At 37.0% G+C, this 14,589-nt stretch overlaps 1 protein-coding gene across 2 annotated transcripts in view; it reads left to right on the forward strand.

Moving 5' to 3' along the window:
- Positions 1 to 14,589, forward strand: part of psidin (phagocyte signaling impaired) — a 513,704-nt gene that overhangs the window by 81,529 nt on the left and 417,586 nt on the right. For both annotated transcript variants that reach the window (XM_090371034.1, XM_090371035.1), the window contains exon 4: positions 12,602 to 12,795. In XM_090371034.1, the coding sequence (XP_090227160.1) occupies positions 12,602 to 12,795 (194 nt within the window). The remainder of the gene's footprint in view (positions 1 to 12,601; positions 12,796 to 14,589) is intronic.

Here is a 14,589-nt window from a genome sequence, read left to right on the forward strand (position 1 = left end):
TTCCAAGAAAATGTTTAGCTGTGCAAGACTAGCACACCCTTAATCCTATCTATTAAAAATTTATATTAATAATTTATCTGCAAAGTTTTCATAGTGAATAGTTTCTTCCCTCCTGATTCATCTATTCAAATGTAACAATCATGGTTTCCAATTGTTCTCAATAGGCATTCTCATAAAACCTCAAAAAATGATTTTTAAGCATCGTACACTTAAAAACTTATTAGTGTTAACCAGAAACTCAACCCCCATAAGGAGTATTAGGTCTCCCACTGTATGAAATCATCAATTTTAATCACTCCTATTCAGAGAATCCACTGCAGCTGTTAAACCTCGAATAGTTGATTAACTCCTAAACTGTTGTGTCACATCTTACTGACTAAATATTTACTGTATCCAACTCAGAAAATATACCGTCAATTAGATCTCACTCAACTTCCTGTATCAGATCCAACTATTTACTTCAACTTGCAACACTTTTATCCATCAACAATGACACTAAAACAGAGCTTTGAACAAATGCATTTAGCACAGACCAGTGTTTCCCAAACTGGGGTCTGTAGACCAGTTCTTGAGGGTCCGCGAAACGTTCAGAAGGGATATGAAGTAATATGTTTATTTTCCTAAAAATGTACTGATAGAATCCCAACAAGTTTTATAGAACATTGCTTATTTTTTTGGTACGTTTGCTTCCCTAACAGAGTGCATTCAATCCCCATGATTAGTGTGCATTTACACTTATGCGTATCTGAATCATTGACTTGGTCAGCTAATAGAAAACAGTTTGCATAGTTGTTCTGTGACTTTCAGACGTTGCAGACTGAAGCAAATATTTGGTTTATATTTTTTATATGTGTAATTTATTTTATTTTTTTTGTTATTAACTTTTAATTGTATACATATTTCAAATTATTCATTCTTTGTTTGCTACAGGCCTAAATGAGGCAGCACAGAGAATTAGAAAGAATGCAGAGAAAATAAAACCTTTCATAACAGGAACAACTCAAAGTGCAATTAAAATCCATTAGATCAATACACAAAGAGTTGGAAGGGATGGAACGGCTGTCATCTGTTTGGATAGAAAATCAAACAAAAAACAAGTTTGCTTACGATAGAAGCAAAAGCATTAGCAATATTTTATTACGTAATAGTCGTAATAAAATACGTATTTTATTATGATTATTTATTGTGTTTGTTAATGTTTTAGTTACAAATGTGTGTTCAATCTTGGGTGGTCGGCACCTAACCCTCCTTTTCCCATAGGGCTTGTTGTTTATATTGCATGAGGACTGACTGTAGGTATAAAGAGATATTTTGCAAGTCATAAATAAGTGATAAGAACCGGCGTTATAAGTCGTCATTGGGAGATTAGTGTACCTATTATCTTGCAACCCCCGCTATCTTGAAACTTACTGCTCAAAACAAAAAAAAAAAAAGAGACCAAATGTTTAGTTTGATTTAGTGTGTCGCGTCGATTGTTGTGTTCCGTCATACCACAAAAGTACAAATTTTGTTTCGTTATTTATGTCAGGGATGTCAGAATTTTATTTTTTTTATAGTAATTTTTATTTTTTTTTTGTTTAGAAATCGCAAAAATGATAGGCAAACACAAGAGTTGTACTTTCAAATTAAACAAAAACTTGAAATTATTTGAAAGTTTGAAAATGGTGCATGTGTTAAATCTCTAAAGAACCATTATAATGTTGGTGATATGCGACAAACCATATGCGACATTGTAAAAAATAAAGAGAAGCATCATATTGGACACGCGAGTAGTACATGTTAAGTTTTTTCATTTTTTTTCCCCGTGGGTAACTGAATCAACGGATACAAGGGCACAACTGTATATATATAGACAAAAAGTAGGTATTTGGTATGGGAGTTGAGCTATCAGGTGTAATAACCATGGAAGAATTGAGAGAACTTATATGCTAAAAAAGAAATTACATGAAATAAAATGCAATTAATATAAGCATAATTATTATAAGTATCTAAAGCTGTGGGTCTTAGGACTAACTACTCTGTCTGGGGGTCGGCAGCAAAATTCGTAGGAGCCATCTCAATAAGCTAGGTCCATGTTTCTGTTATGATGTACACATAAAAAGTATACGTATACATCATAGCCGACCCAACAGAGACCAGAAGGAAGAATAAAAGAACTTTAAAAAATAATAATAAATAAATAAATAAGTTTTTGTTTCTCCCTCTGCTGGCTTTTTTGCCTCATCTATTTAATCGCTCACTTTCCCATCACATGGGTACAGTTTCCTGTTTATGAATTCACACCTTTCCCCACCCAATACGGGGCCACTTCAACTGACATATATACACCGCACGTGAACATTTGGCTCTCTCCTTTGGTCCCCATTGACTTTCAATGTGTTCCGGTCCATACAGACAGTAAGTTTTCTTGTTTTGCCCCCTCTTTTAGATTTCTTTGATTTTATATTTCATTCTTTTTCCACAGGATTGTATTGGCATGAACTTATATATTATTTTTTAAAGTTTATTTATTCTTCCTTTTGGTCTCTGTCAGCCATGATGTAAACCAGGGTTGGCCAACAAGTCGGTCGCGGATTTAATTTTGGTCGATCACTATGAATTTTAAATATACAGTCATCTCTCGATTTGTGCACCTTGTGCAATGAAATTTTTGAGATGGTAGGTCGCGGCATATATTGAAGGAAAAAAGTAGATTGCATCACAAATTAAGTTGGCCACTCCTGATGTATACGTATACTTTTTACGTGTACATCATAACAGAAACAGAGACCTGGCTTATTGCGGTGGCTCCTACGATTTTCGCTGCCGACCCCCAGACAAAGTAGTTAAAGTCCTAGGACCCAGAGCTTTAGGTACTTGCAATAATTATGCTTATATTAATTGCATTTTATTTAAAGTAATTTGTTTTTAGCATACAGGTTCTCTCAATTCTTCCATGGTTATTTACACCTGATAGCTCAACTCCCCTACCAAATACACAGATACACTGATAATTACCTTTTTGTCTATTTTTCATTATGGTTGCCAGTTTTTTCTGCGTTTACCGTAGTACCCTGGATCCATAACCCAGTCTTAATATATATTTTAATTTCTCATTTCTGTTTACTAAGACTTTCAGTAATTTCATTGCATCTTATCATTTTTATTTACACACACACACACACACACACACACACACACACACACACACACACACACACACACACACACACACACACACACACACAGGGTGTCTCAAAAATATTGGTACAAATGTTTAGGGGAGGTAGGTAACATCTAAAGGAATGTGAATCACATAGGACCCCATAACCGGAAACGTCACTGTAAGTCGGTAGACGGCGCTGTTCATCAGTTTGCGAGAGGGAAAATTTCTGGTTTACTCATTCAAGCAGTAGTCGCTGCATGAAGAGCATGCATTGATATACGAACTGTGAGCTGGCAGACATGCACCTAGTGTATGGATTAGCAGAGGGCAATGGACGAGCCGCTCAACGAATTTATGGAGAACGCTTCCCAGACAGACAGACATGTACTGGACCACCGTTTGTTTGCACGTGTGCATCAAAATTTGTGTGATTATGGGTCATTTAGAGGTAACAGGAATAGTGTGGGCAGACCACGTTTGATGCGAACTCCTGCCATGGAAGAAAGTGTGTTGAATGCCGTCCAGAATAATCCTACTACCAGCACACGTGCCGTTGCCTCTGCTTTAGGAGTGTCTCGTTGCAGTGTACAGCGTGTCTGGCACGATGATTCCTTACACCCCTTTCATCTCCAAAGGGTTCAGTTACTGCTCCCCCAAGGTCATCCTGCATATGTGGCTTTTGTGCAGTGGTTTCTCCAAGAAAGTGTTCAAGACTTGAATTTTTCAGCCAATGTTTTGCTCACAGATGAGGCTTATTTCACTCGGGAAGGCTTATTCTATCAGCACACTGTTCATGTGTGGGCGCACGACAACCCACACGGTGTGTGCCCCCATGCAGCACAACATCACTTTGCAATAAATGTGTGGGAAGGTATGGTCGGTGACTGCTTAGTTGGCCCATACATGTTACCATCCCACATGAACTCCGCTAAATATCGGATCTTTCTTGAACAAGTTCTACCAGGGTTACTTGACGATGTTCCAGCAAATGTGAGACGCAACATTTGGTTTCAACATGACGGGGCGCCTGCCCATTATGGAAGGTGTGTTCGTGACCATTTGAACAGGCATTTTGGGCGTCGATGGATTGGTCGTGGTGGACCCGTTGCCTGGCCCCCACGCTCACCTGATTTATCGAACCTTGAATTCTTTCTGTGGGGACCCTTGAATCTATCGTGTATGAATCGCCTGTGGAGATGTAAATGGATCTTGTGGCGAAACTCGTCTGCACTGCTGCTACTGTCAAAGAAACTCCAGGTGTGTTCGACCATGTCCGCCAATACATGCTGCGTCGGTGTCACACATGCATCATGTCTTATGGTGGAACCTTCGAGCATCTGTTGTAACATCATGAAATGCATCCATCTCGTACTCCATTGTTAATATTATGTCAAATAAATGTTTGCCACTAATTACAGCGTGTCTGGCACGACGATTCCTTACACCCCTTTCATCTCCAAAGGGTTCAGTTACTGCTCTCCCAAGATCATCATCCTGCACATGTGGCTTTTGTGCAGTGGTTTCGCATAGGACCACAAGACATTGTGGTCCTATGCGATTCGCATTCCTTTAGATGTTACCTAAACGGGGACATACAGAATTTAATGCGAGCATTGGGTGGCTAGATAAATTTAAGAAGCACCACAGAATTGTGGAAAAGGTTATTTGTGGAGACATGTTAATGTAAGCGAAGAAGATTGCAACAATCTTCTTGGAGGAACAATACCTTAAAGAAGATTTTGGAAGAATATGAACCTAAGGATGTTTTTAATGCTGACGAAATGGGTTTATTCTTTAAATGTTTATCGAATAGAAAACTTGCTTTTAAGGATGATAACTGTTTTGGCAGAAAACAAAGCAAAGAAAGAATCACTGCTAGTTGGAGCAAATATGACAAGAAGTGAAAAATGAAGACTTAGTCATCGGAAAATCAAAAAACCCAAGATGTTTGAGAGGCACAAAATCTTTGGAAGTTGACTACACCTTTAATAAAAAAGCATGGATGACAAGTGATATCTTTGAAGACTGGATATTAAAACTAGACAAGCGTATAACAAAAGAAAAAAGGAAAATCGTGTTGGTAACTGACAACTGTCTGGCACATCCTGCCAGTATTTCTGCCAAAGTTAAGTGTGCAGTTGTTGTTTTTATCACCAAACGTGACGTCAAAACTCCAGCCAATGGACCAAGGCATTATTAAAAATTTTAAATTTCATTATCGAAAGAGAATAATAATGAAGATTGTCAATGTGTTATCAGAAAATAGAAACTTGGAGGTTACAATTAACCATAGAGATTGCATCTCTGAACTGGCAAAAGTTTGGACAAATGATATCACTGAATACACTATTCAAAATTGTTTTTCAAAAGTGGGATTTGCATTGAATACAGAAGTCGAACAACTCTTCCAATAATGAAATAAAAAATTTTTAATAATGCCTTAGTCCATTGGCTGGAGTTTTGACATCATGTTTGGTGATAAAAACAACAACTGCACACTTTTAAGTTTGGTGGAAATACTGGCAGGATGTGCCGGACAGTTGTCAGTTACCAACACGATTTTCCTTTTTTCTTTTGTTATACGCTTGTCTAGTTTTAATATTCAGTCTTCAAAGATATCACTTGTCATCCATGCTTTTTTATTAAAGGTGTAGCCAACTTCCAAAGATTTTGTGCCTCTGAAACATCTTGGGTTTTTTGATTTTCCAATGACTAAAAGTCTTAATTTTTCACTTGTCATATTTGCTCCAACTAGCACAGTGATTCTTTCTTTGCTTTGTTTGCTGCTAAATTATTTTATAATTGGTATTATTTTAAATTTAAAATGGATTTATTATTATTTGAATTTAATTGAACTCTAAATTATTTGAGGACTTTTGGCTACAGTTTCTGTCTTGTTACCTTTACTTTCCCCCTCCCTGTTGATTTAATTTTTATGTTAACTTTCATTCTACAGTTTTGCCATGCTACTGGCTTATGTATTATTTTTATATGAATTATCTGTGTGTGTGTGTGTGTGGGTCCGCAAACCTTTTTGATTTTTGAAGGGGTCCATAGATCTCAGTAGTTTGGGAGCTGCTGGCATAAACAACTGGCATTGTTGTAACTGTACCCTGTCATCCATCCATTGTAAAGTCTTTTCTGTGATTGATGATCCATGAGATTAGCAGCAGATTTGTTTTCTTTGCATTTTGAAAAATAGCTCCATCTGCTTGGTTTGTAAATTCTTTATGGCAAAACTGAACCGTTAATGAGACCCATAAAAAGAATTTACTTTCAGTCAGCATTACCAATGCCATGAGAATTTCAGCAGCACTGTTGATGCGTTTTTCGATGCTAATTTTGTAATGTTTTCAGCAATTGAAATTGTGTTTTTGATATCTAAGAAAACCAATCAAATTAATGCATTATTGAGTAAAATGGCCACAATATGCATGCAAGTGCATATAATTTAGTGCCCTGACAACCAGTGTGAATATTTACAGTGTTGATCTATGGGTAAAGCTGTTACTCTAGACACTTCAAAGGTTCCATAATACCAAACATTATATCAGAAGGTCCTTATATCAAACCTTTGGTATAGGGACTTTCTGAGTATCTTCTGCCTTTTGAAATTGGGTAGCTATATGCGATGGCCATTAGCTCTCAACCAGTGATATCCTAGTCATTCTCTGATGAGTGGAATTAAGCTTAAACCGAAACCTCAATTCCATATTGTCTCATAAACAAAAGAATCTGTTTCTGGTATGCTTGTCTTAAAGAACTCTGTCATTTCTAGCCAATAACACATTTCTGTAAGTTGATTATTCTTCAGCCTTTCTTGGTGCAGTCTTGTCACAAATTAGATTTTTGCTTTCTTTACTGGCATTTTTCTCCTAATTAGCTATTCACTCTGTACTTATCTAAATCCTCTTTATCATAGAATATTGTTCCCTCATCTGAAGATGTACTTCCAGAACCTCTCTGAAATCCTTTTCCAGGATAGACCAATCAAGTTGATTACAATGGTCTTCATTTTAAGAAAAGTTCTCTGATGTTTTACTGTAGATAAGTAGTCTGAACTATGTTTTTAAAGGAAATTTTAAAACCATTTACTTGAAATTGCTCTATTCTGTCAGAATTTAAAAATAATAATAATAATAAAAAAAAAAAAAAACTAAAAATATTGATGCTTTAAGAGGTTTATTTTGTATTTTTACTGATTTTACAAATACAGTCAGTCCTCGTATAGCACGATAGTTGTGTTCCTAGAAATCCTCGTGCAATGCAAAATCGTGCAATATAAACAACAGGCCCTATGGGAAAAATAGGTTTAGGTTCCGACCACCCAAGATTGAACACACATTTGTAACCAAAACATTACCAAATACAATAAATAATCGTAAAAAAAAATACTTACGTATTTTATTATGACTATTACGTAATAAAATATTGCTAATGCTTTTGCTTCCATCGTAAGCAAACTTGTTTTTTGTTTGATTTTCTATCCAAACAGATGATAGCCGTTCCATCTCTTCCAATTCTTTGTCTTAATCTAATGGATTTTAATTACACTTTGAATTGTTCCTGCTATCAAAGTTGTTTTTATTTTCTCTGCATTCTTTGTAATTCTCGGCGTTGCCTCATTTAGGTCTGTAGCACGTGCAATATCACATGGTCTTTCATTTCGGTCAAAGCGTTTCACAATTTCATATTTTTTCTCTATCGACAGGGGCGGACTGGCCATAAGCCTTACAGGGGGAAACCCCGGTGGGCCGCAGGCTGGTGTGATTTTGGCCATAAACCCATAGTATGAGGCCACTATAAATTTTCCCAGGTAAGAATTTTTGACCCAGTCCACCTCTGTTTATCGATATTGCTTTTCTTTTTCTCTCTGAATCTGCAGTGTCTTCACCAGGATGCTTCCTTTTCACACCTTTTAAGTATTTTACTCATTTTTAGGGAATAAAGCACAATTTAGTACAAAATAAAGTATAGAATAAAGTACAAACCGAGGAGGCACGCTTGATACACATAAACAAAGCTACGTGCGTGCAGCAACTGCATAAACAACACCATAAAGGCAGAGATACACTATTAACACCTCACTTTTTGCTAAAGCACATTTCTGGGGGTTACTGCCATAAAACAATAAAAACAATTTCCAGTTGCGTTTCTGCTAGTGGAATCTGTTATAAACTGGTAGTAAACTTGATCTAATTGCATTTGCGATAATACCAATAGCTGGAATTGTGTGGATTTTTACCTTATTATGGTGAAATGTTTCCCCTTCACTGATATAAAAAAACATAAATACATTTTCAGAATCTTCTTTTCATTCCTATCGTGTTGCATTCGGTTGGGGTGATTCTGCGTTCGACTGCCATTTTTTGTAAACACAAAGGCGAATCGTGCATAAGCGAATTCGGTTCGTGTTATATAAGATATTGTTCCCCTATTTATAAATCATGTATGATCGAATTCGTGTAATGTAAACACCTGTTATACGAGGACTGACTGTAGGTTACTTTTATATAAAAATACTGATCAAAATAAATATCAAAAGCTAATCCCGTCTGTCAAGTATAGTTGGCCAAAAGCTATTTCTTATTGACTTGAATGACTTAAACTTGAGTTCTTTTTGACTTCCTCAAGTGAAATAAATAGGTCTAGTTTTGGTGGCTGTTCCTCTTTTTAATATCCAGCAGTAGTTGGCCATTATACTCACATCCTTCCCCCCATTCATTTTTCCATTTGTTTTATATCCTAATCGAATCTTTCCCCTGCTTTTCACTTAAATTTTCTGGGAAATAGTTCAGATGAGAATGAAAGAAGTGTATTATTACTCTCATGCAGTCTAGTTTTTGAACTTCTCCTCCAGCATTTCATTTATGATTGTCTCACAATCTGGGTATTTATTGTTTCCCAAAAAATTGCATACTACATTTTTAAAGCCAGTACAAGCATCTCTTTCCCTAGATTCTTCAAATACAGAGTCTAACAGCAGCTTAAGAATTTGGGGTCCAATGGAAATTTTAGCTTACATTTTTCATATGTAAGCTAATGGGAATTTAGTGAAAATATCCTTGAAACAATTTCCATCTTCATTCAGGGCTTGGAGAAACAGTTTCATTAAACCTAGCGTTATATGCAGAGGAGGTAAAACTACTGGTTTCAATCTGTTAGTGGCTTTTCTTTAATGTTCTTTGAACCTAATGTAAGAGAATGGCTTGGTGGCCACACTTTCCTTTCCCAATACTCACATCTTGTTGGGCTATCCCGCTCACAGAGAAAGCAGGGCACTTTTTTTTTTTTTTTTGTAACCAAATTGTTGGCTAAGTAGCAGACCAATATGATACAACCTAGTCCCATACTGAATATCTTACAAAAGAATTAAAAATTAAATATTAAATCTAAGGCAGTGCATCCAGTTGCTATTGGTGACGAGTGTAATGTTGAGTCATATTGGTGTGATATAAGCACTGGGAAACCAAAATTGAGAGTAGGAGTGTGTTATAGGCCTAATGTCTGTGAAGAGTACACCAAACAGCTATACAGAGAAATAGATGGGACAGTAAATTATGTCTTATTATGGCGGATTTTAACTTTCCAGATGTTGACTGGAATTTGTGAGTTGGTCACTCACACACTAGCAAGACTTTTTTACATTTCTTACATGACTATTTTCTACAGACATGTTAGAGAGGCAGCAAGAGGAAACAATATTCTTGATCTGGTTATCAGCAGTGATTCTACATGCATTAAGAATCTACAAATAAAAGATCCACTGGGTGGCAGAGATCACAGTGCACTAACATGGAATGTAATTAAAGACATAACTACTGTTAAGGATAGAGGGAAAGGCTTTTGCTTTCATAAGGATGGCTACAGTAGTCGAAGACAGTTTTTAAATTCTATGCAGTGGGACCAACAGCAAATTCTAAATGGGAAGTATTCAGGGAAGTAATCAAAGAAACTAATAGGCTTTTCATATCAATAAAGAAATACTGTTCAAAGGTTAGACCTAAATGGATGCCAGATGAGCTATTTAGATATGTGGCAAAGAAGAAAAGTGCATGGGATGCATATAACTTAGCAGGTGATACAGAAGCCTGTGGTATATATAAATTAGTCTAATTGCTGATCGCACTAGCCGGGTGGGTAAAGTGTCTGCCTGGCAACCCAAAGGTCGCAGGTTCTAATCCCGCCTCGGGCTTGGATATTACGATATTGCCATACTTTCCAATTGGACCTCGCAGCCACAATACACGAAGGAAGCAGGAAAAAACTGGTTCCTTCGTGTCTTGCTCATATCATACGATAAAAAAAAAAAAAAAAATCTCTAATCAAGTCCAAAGAAGGTTAGGCAAGCTAAGTCAGATTATGAGAAGCCTCTGGCATTGGATGCAAAGAAAAACAACAAAGACTTCTATTCGTATATTAACAGTAGAAGGAAAGGGTTGAATCACATTGGGCCACTTGATGTCTATGGGTTAACTGTTGATGACTCTGCTCAGGTTATGGACAAATTGAATAGGTATTTTGCATCTACATTCACACATGAGGAGTTGTTTAGGAGGGGGGGATGCCAAAAATTTCTCAAACTCTAATGAAGAGCTAAATGACTTTGTGATAACTGAAAATAAAGTGGAGGAGAAATTGTTGAAGATGGACATAAAAAAGGCACCTGGGATGGATGGATTCTATCAAATTATATTAAGGGGGACAGCAAAGAGGTAAGCAAACCCTAAGCCATAATCATGAGAGCACCCTTGGATGCAGAGCAGCTCCCTATGGACTGGAGATGTGCGAACATATCTCCAGTTAATAAAGAGGAAATAAAAGGCGATGTGAGTAATCGCAGATCTGTTAGCTTAATGTCTGTTCCAGGATAAATAATGGAATCAATTGTTAAAGAAGTAATGCAGGACCATCTAGACAGGCATGCAGTTATACTACAATCAAAGAATGGATTTGTTAAGGTGCAATCCTGTCTAACCAACTGATAGGTTACTATGATGCAGTGAACAAGGAACTAGATGCAAAAAATGATTTCAACATCATATGCTTGGATTTCTGGAATGCTTTTGATACTGTTGCACATAAAAGGCTGCTATACAAACTGGAGCAGGCGCCTCCATAGCCAGGTGGGCAGGAGCAGCAGTGCGTAGCACACGCTTCTTGATTAGACCGGGGTTCGAGCCCATGACCACCAAATACGGAGGATGCGGAAAGGTCAGGGAATGACCACCGCATATCCTCAGAGCAATATGGCCTTAGTTGCTAATGCTCCTAAAAACCAAATAGCAACAACAACAAACTGGAGCAATGTGGCATTAAGGACAATTGACTGCTATGGATATCAATGGGCACTGCTCTTTGTGGACTAATGTTATCAGAGGAGTACCCCAGGGTCCAGTATTTGGCTCATTGTTGTTTTTAATATTTATTAATGATATCAATGAAGGTATATTAGGCTTAATGTCTGTTTGCATATGACAACAAGATCTAGGAAAATTGGGTCGATAGGCTAAGAAATGGAAGTTGAAGTCTAGCATTGACAAATGCAAGGTTCTGCATCTGCATATGGTTAGCAGGTACCCCAGAGTAACTTATCAACTGTGTGGTACTGCGCTACTGAGGGTAGTGAAGAATGAAAAACCCTCAGTGCAGTACCACACAGAGGGTAGTGAATAATGAAAAAGACCTGCGGGTAATTGTGCAATCAGGTATGAAATTCTCTGAGCAGTGCAGACATGCTGCCAGGTTAGATCAAAAGGATTTGTCAGTGATGTACAGAAACTTTGCTGGCAGAGATAAGAAGGTGATTAGCCCTTTGTATAAGGCCATGGTTAGGCTGCATCTCGAGTATGTGTACAGGTCTGGAGGCCTCACTTTGGGAATGATATAGATCTGCTGGAATTGAGTGCAGAGAAGGGCAACCAGACTGGTGAAGAGAACTTATCTGGAAAGGATTAATTTCTGCAAATTGCAGTGTCAAGTTTGCAGTGCAAATTGCAAATTCAAGTTATGGAAAGATGGTTGCAGGATATATGTACCGAAGTTTGTCTTCAGCCAGTGGGTGGTTGATTATTGGAACAGGCATCCATCTGTTGTGGAAGTGGATGGGTTAAATAAATTCAAGTAAGAACTAGACAAATTCTTGGAGGGTACGGTGGGTGAACTGTGTAAGTTTTTTTTTTTTTTTTTTTTTTTTGCTGATGCAATATAAGCTTGCTTTCTTGCATCATTTGCCATTACTACCACTATTAATTATTTTAATAATTAAGATTTTAATATTTTTTGAACTCAGACTAAATTATAATTATGTTACTGTATTTGTGCACATATGGTTGTTTTCCATATTTTCCTACCTATCTTTATTATTCTTAATTTTTTTCTGGTTTACTAAAAAACAGGTATAATTTGTCATGTAAATCATAAGCATATTTTCTTTGTTTATTTTTCCTGTTTTAGCTGAGTGGCTAGCAGATGCATATGAGACAGCTGTGAAGAAAGATCCACAAAATGAAGAACTCCTTTCGCATCTTTTTATGGCATATGTTCGACTGGGAGAATATAAGAAGCAACAGCAAACTGCCATGATGCTTTATAAACTAAAACCAAAAAATCCTTATTATTTTTGGGCAGTAATGAGTATTGTGATGCAGGTAATAAATAACCTTTTAAACTATTATAAAAAATAAAATTCATTGCCTGTTGCTAGGGGTGGACTGGGTCAAAAATTCTTACCAGGGAAAACATGTGGCAACCTCATACTAGTGTTTATGGCCTAAATCACACCAGCCTCCAGCCCACTGGGGTTTCCCGCTAAGTCTTATGGCCCATCTGCCTCTGCCTGTTGCTTTCAGTTCCTATAATATATTCACTTTTTTTTACAGATTTGCACAGTGACTATTTTTTTTATCATCATCAGAAATTGCTTGATTAATTTAATTTTGAATAAGATTTGAAATAGAAAATCAGAAGTAAAAGATATACATAGCAATTTTCTTTAAGTAGCTCACCTTTATAATCTACATATTTCAATTTTAAAATGGGAAGATTAAAAATAGAAAGTAAAGAAATGAGAAATGGATAGCCATTAAAAAGTAATACTTATCATGAAAGGCATTCTGTAAACTAGGCATAAAAAACAAAACAAAAGTAAAACAAGTACAAAGGGAAAAAAAATTCAGAAATATAAAATTTGGTGGCAAGAAGAGAACTGCTCTTTTCAAAGAAAAAACTTCATTATTTATTGCCATAAAGGTTACCGTGTAGAAAGTAACATTTAATCTTAAGATTCTATGTATGTGGGATGGTCACAGGAACGGAGGGAGGGGTGTACTTTGGTGGTGTACTTTTGGAGTGTACTTCTCACTTTATCCAAACACCACACTCTTTATTATTTAATGAAAAAACTTTCAAGCCTACAGGCCAGTAAGGCTCCTGGAGTTGCTGGAATATACTCGATAATCTTAAGGGAGGTGGCAAGTGAGTGCATTGAACCATTGAGGCTAATTATGCGAACATCACTAGACTCTGGGGAGATTCTGTCGGATTGGAAAAGTGCCAATGTATCTCCCATACATAAGGGTGGCTCTAAGAGTGACGTGGGAAATTATCAACCTGTGAGTCTGACTTCGGTGGTATGGAAAATCATGGAGGCAGTGATCAAGTGTGGAATTCAGGATCATTTGGATAGAATTGAAATTCTCAAGGATACTCAGCATGGTTTGGTAAAGGGAAAATAATGTTTAACAAATCTGGTTCACTATTTTGAAAGGGTCACTCATGAGCTGGATTTAGGGAATAATTTCGACATTGTTTATTTAGCTTTCAGCAAAGCTTTTGACTCAGTCCCACGTGAGCGGTTGCTTTATAAGCTGGAACAGGTTGGAATCACTGGGAAAATCCTTAGATGGATAGCAGGATGGCTTAGATGGATAGCAGATGGAATCCTTAGATGGATAGCAGGAGGGCAGGAGGTAGAGGGTTGTGATAAATGGCTATTCCTCAGATTGGGTTGATGTAAGAAGTGGGGTTCCCCAAGGATGAGTATTAGGACCACTGTTGTTTTTAATTTTCATAAACGACATCAAAGGGATAGAGGGCGCGATCTCTAAATTTGCAGAGGATGTTAAAATTGGTAGAGTAGTTAATGATCACTGTCAAGCTAAGCTTCTTCAGAGAAACCTAGATAGACATTAGGAATGGTCAAAAAAATGGCTATGCTTTAATCCAACAAAGTGTAAGGTTTTACACCTGGGAAACAGTAATCCCAAAATAACTTATTCACTTGGTGGAGTTCAACTAAACCCAGTACTGGAGGAAAGGGACTTGGGTGTTATGATACGGTCAGACATGAAATTCTGTGAGCATTGTAAACAGGTTGCAAGGAAGGCCCATGGTGTCCTATCGATGATCTATCGAACTTTTGCAAGTAGAGATAGGGATGTGAT

This window comes from Mastigoproctus giganteus, chromosome 3 (genome assembly GCF_048544385.1).
Source record: "Mastigoproctus giganteus isolate SK-2022 chromosome 3, ASM4854438v1, whole genome shotgun sequence".
Taxonomy (NCBI): domain Eukaryota; kingdom Metazoa; phylum Arthropoda; class Arachnida; order Uropygi; family Thelyphonidae; genus Mastigoproctus; species Mastigoproctus giganteus.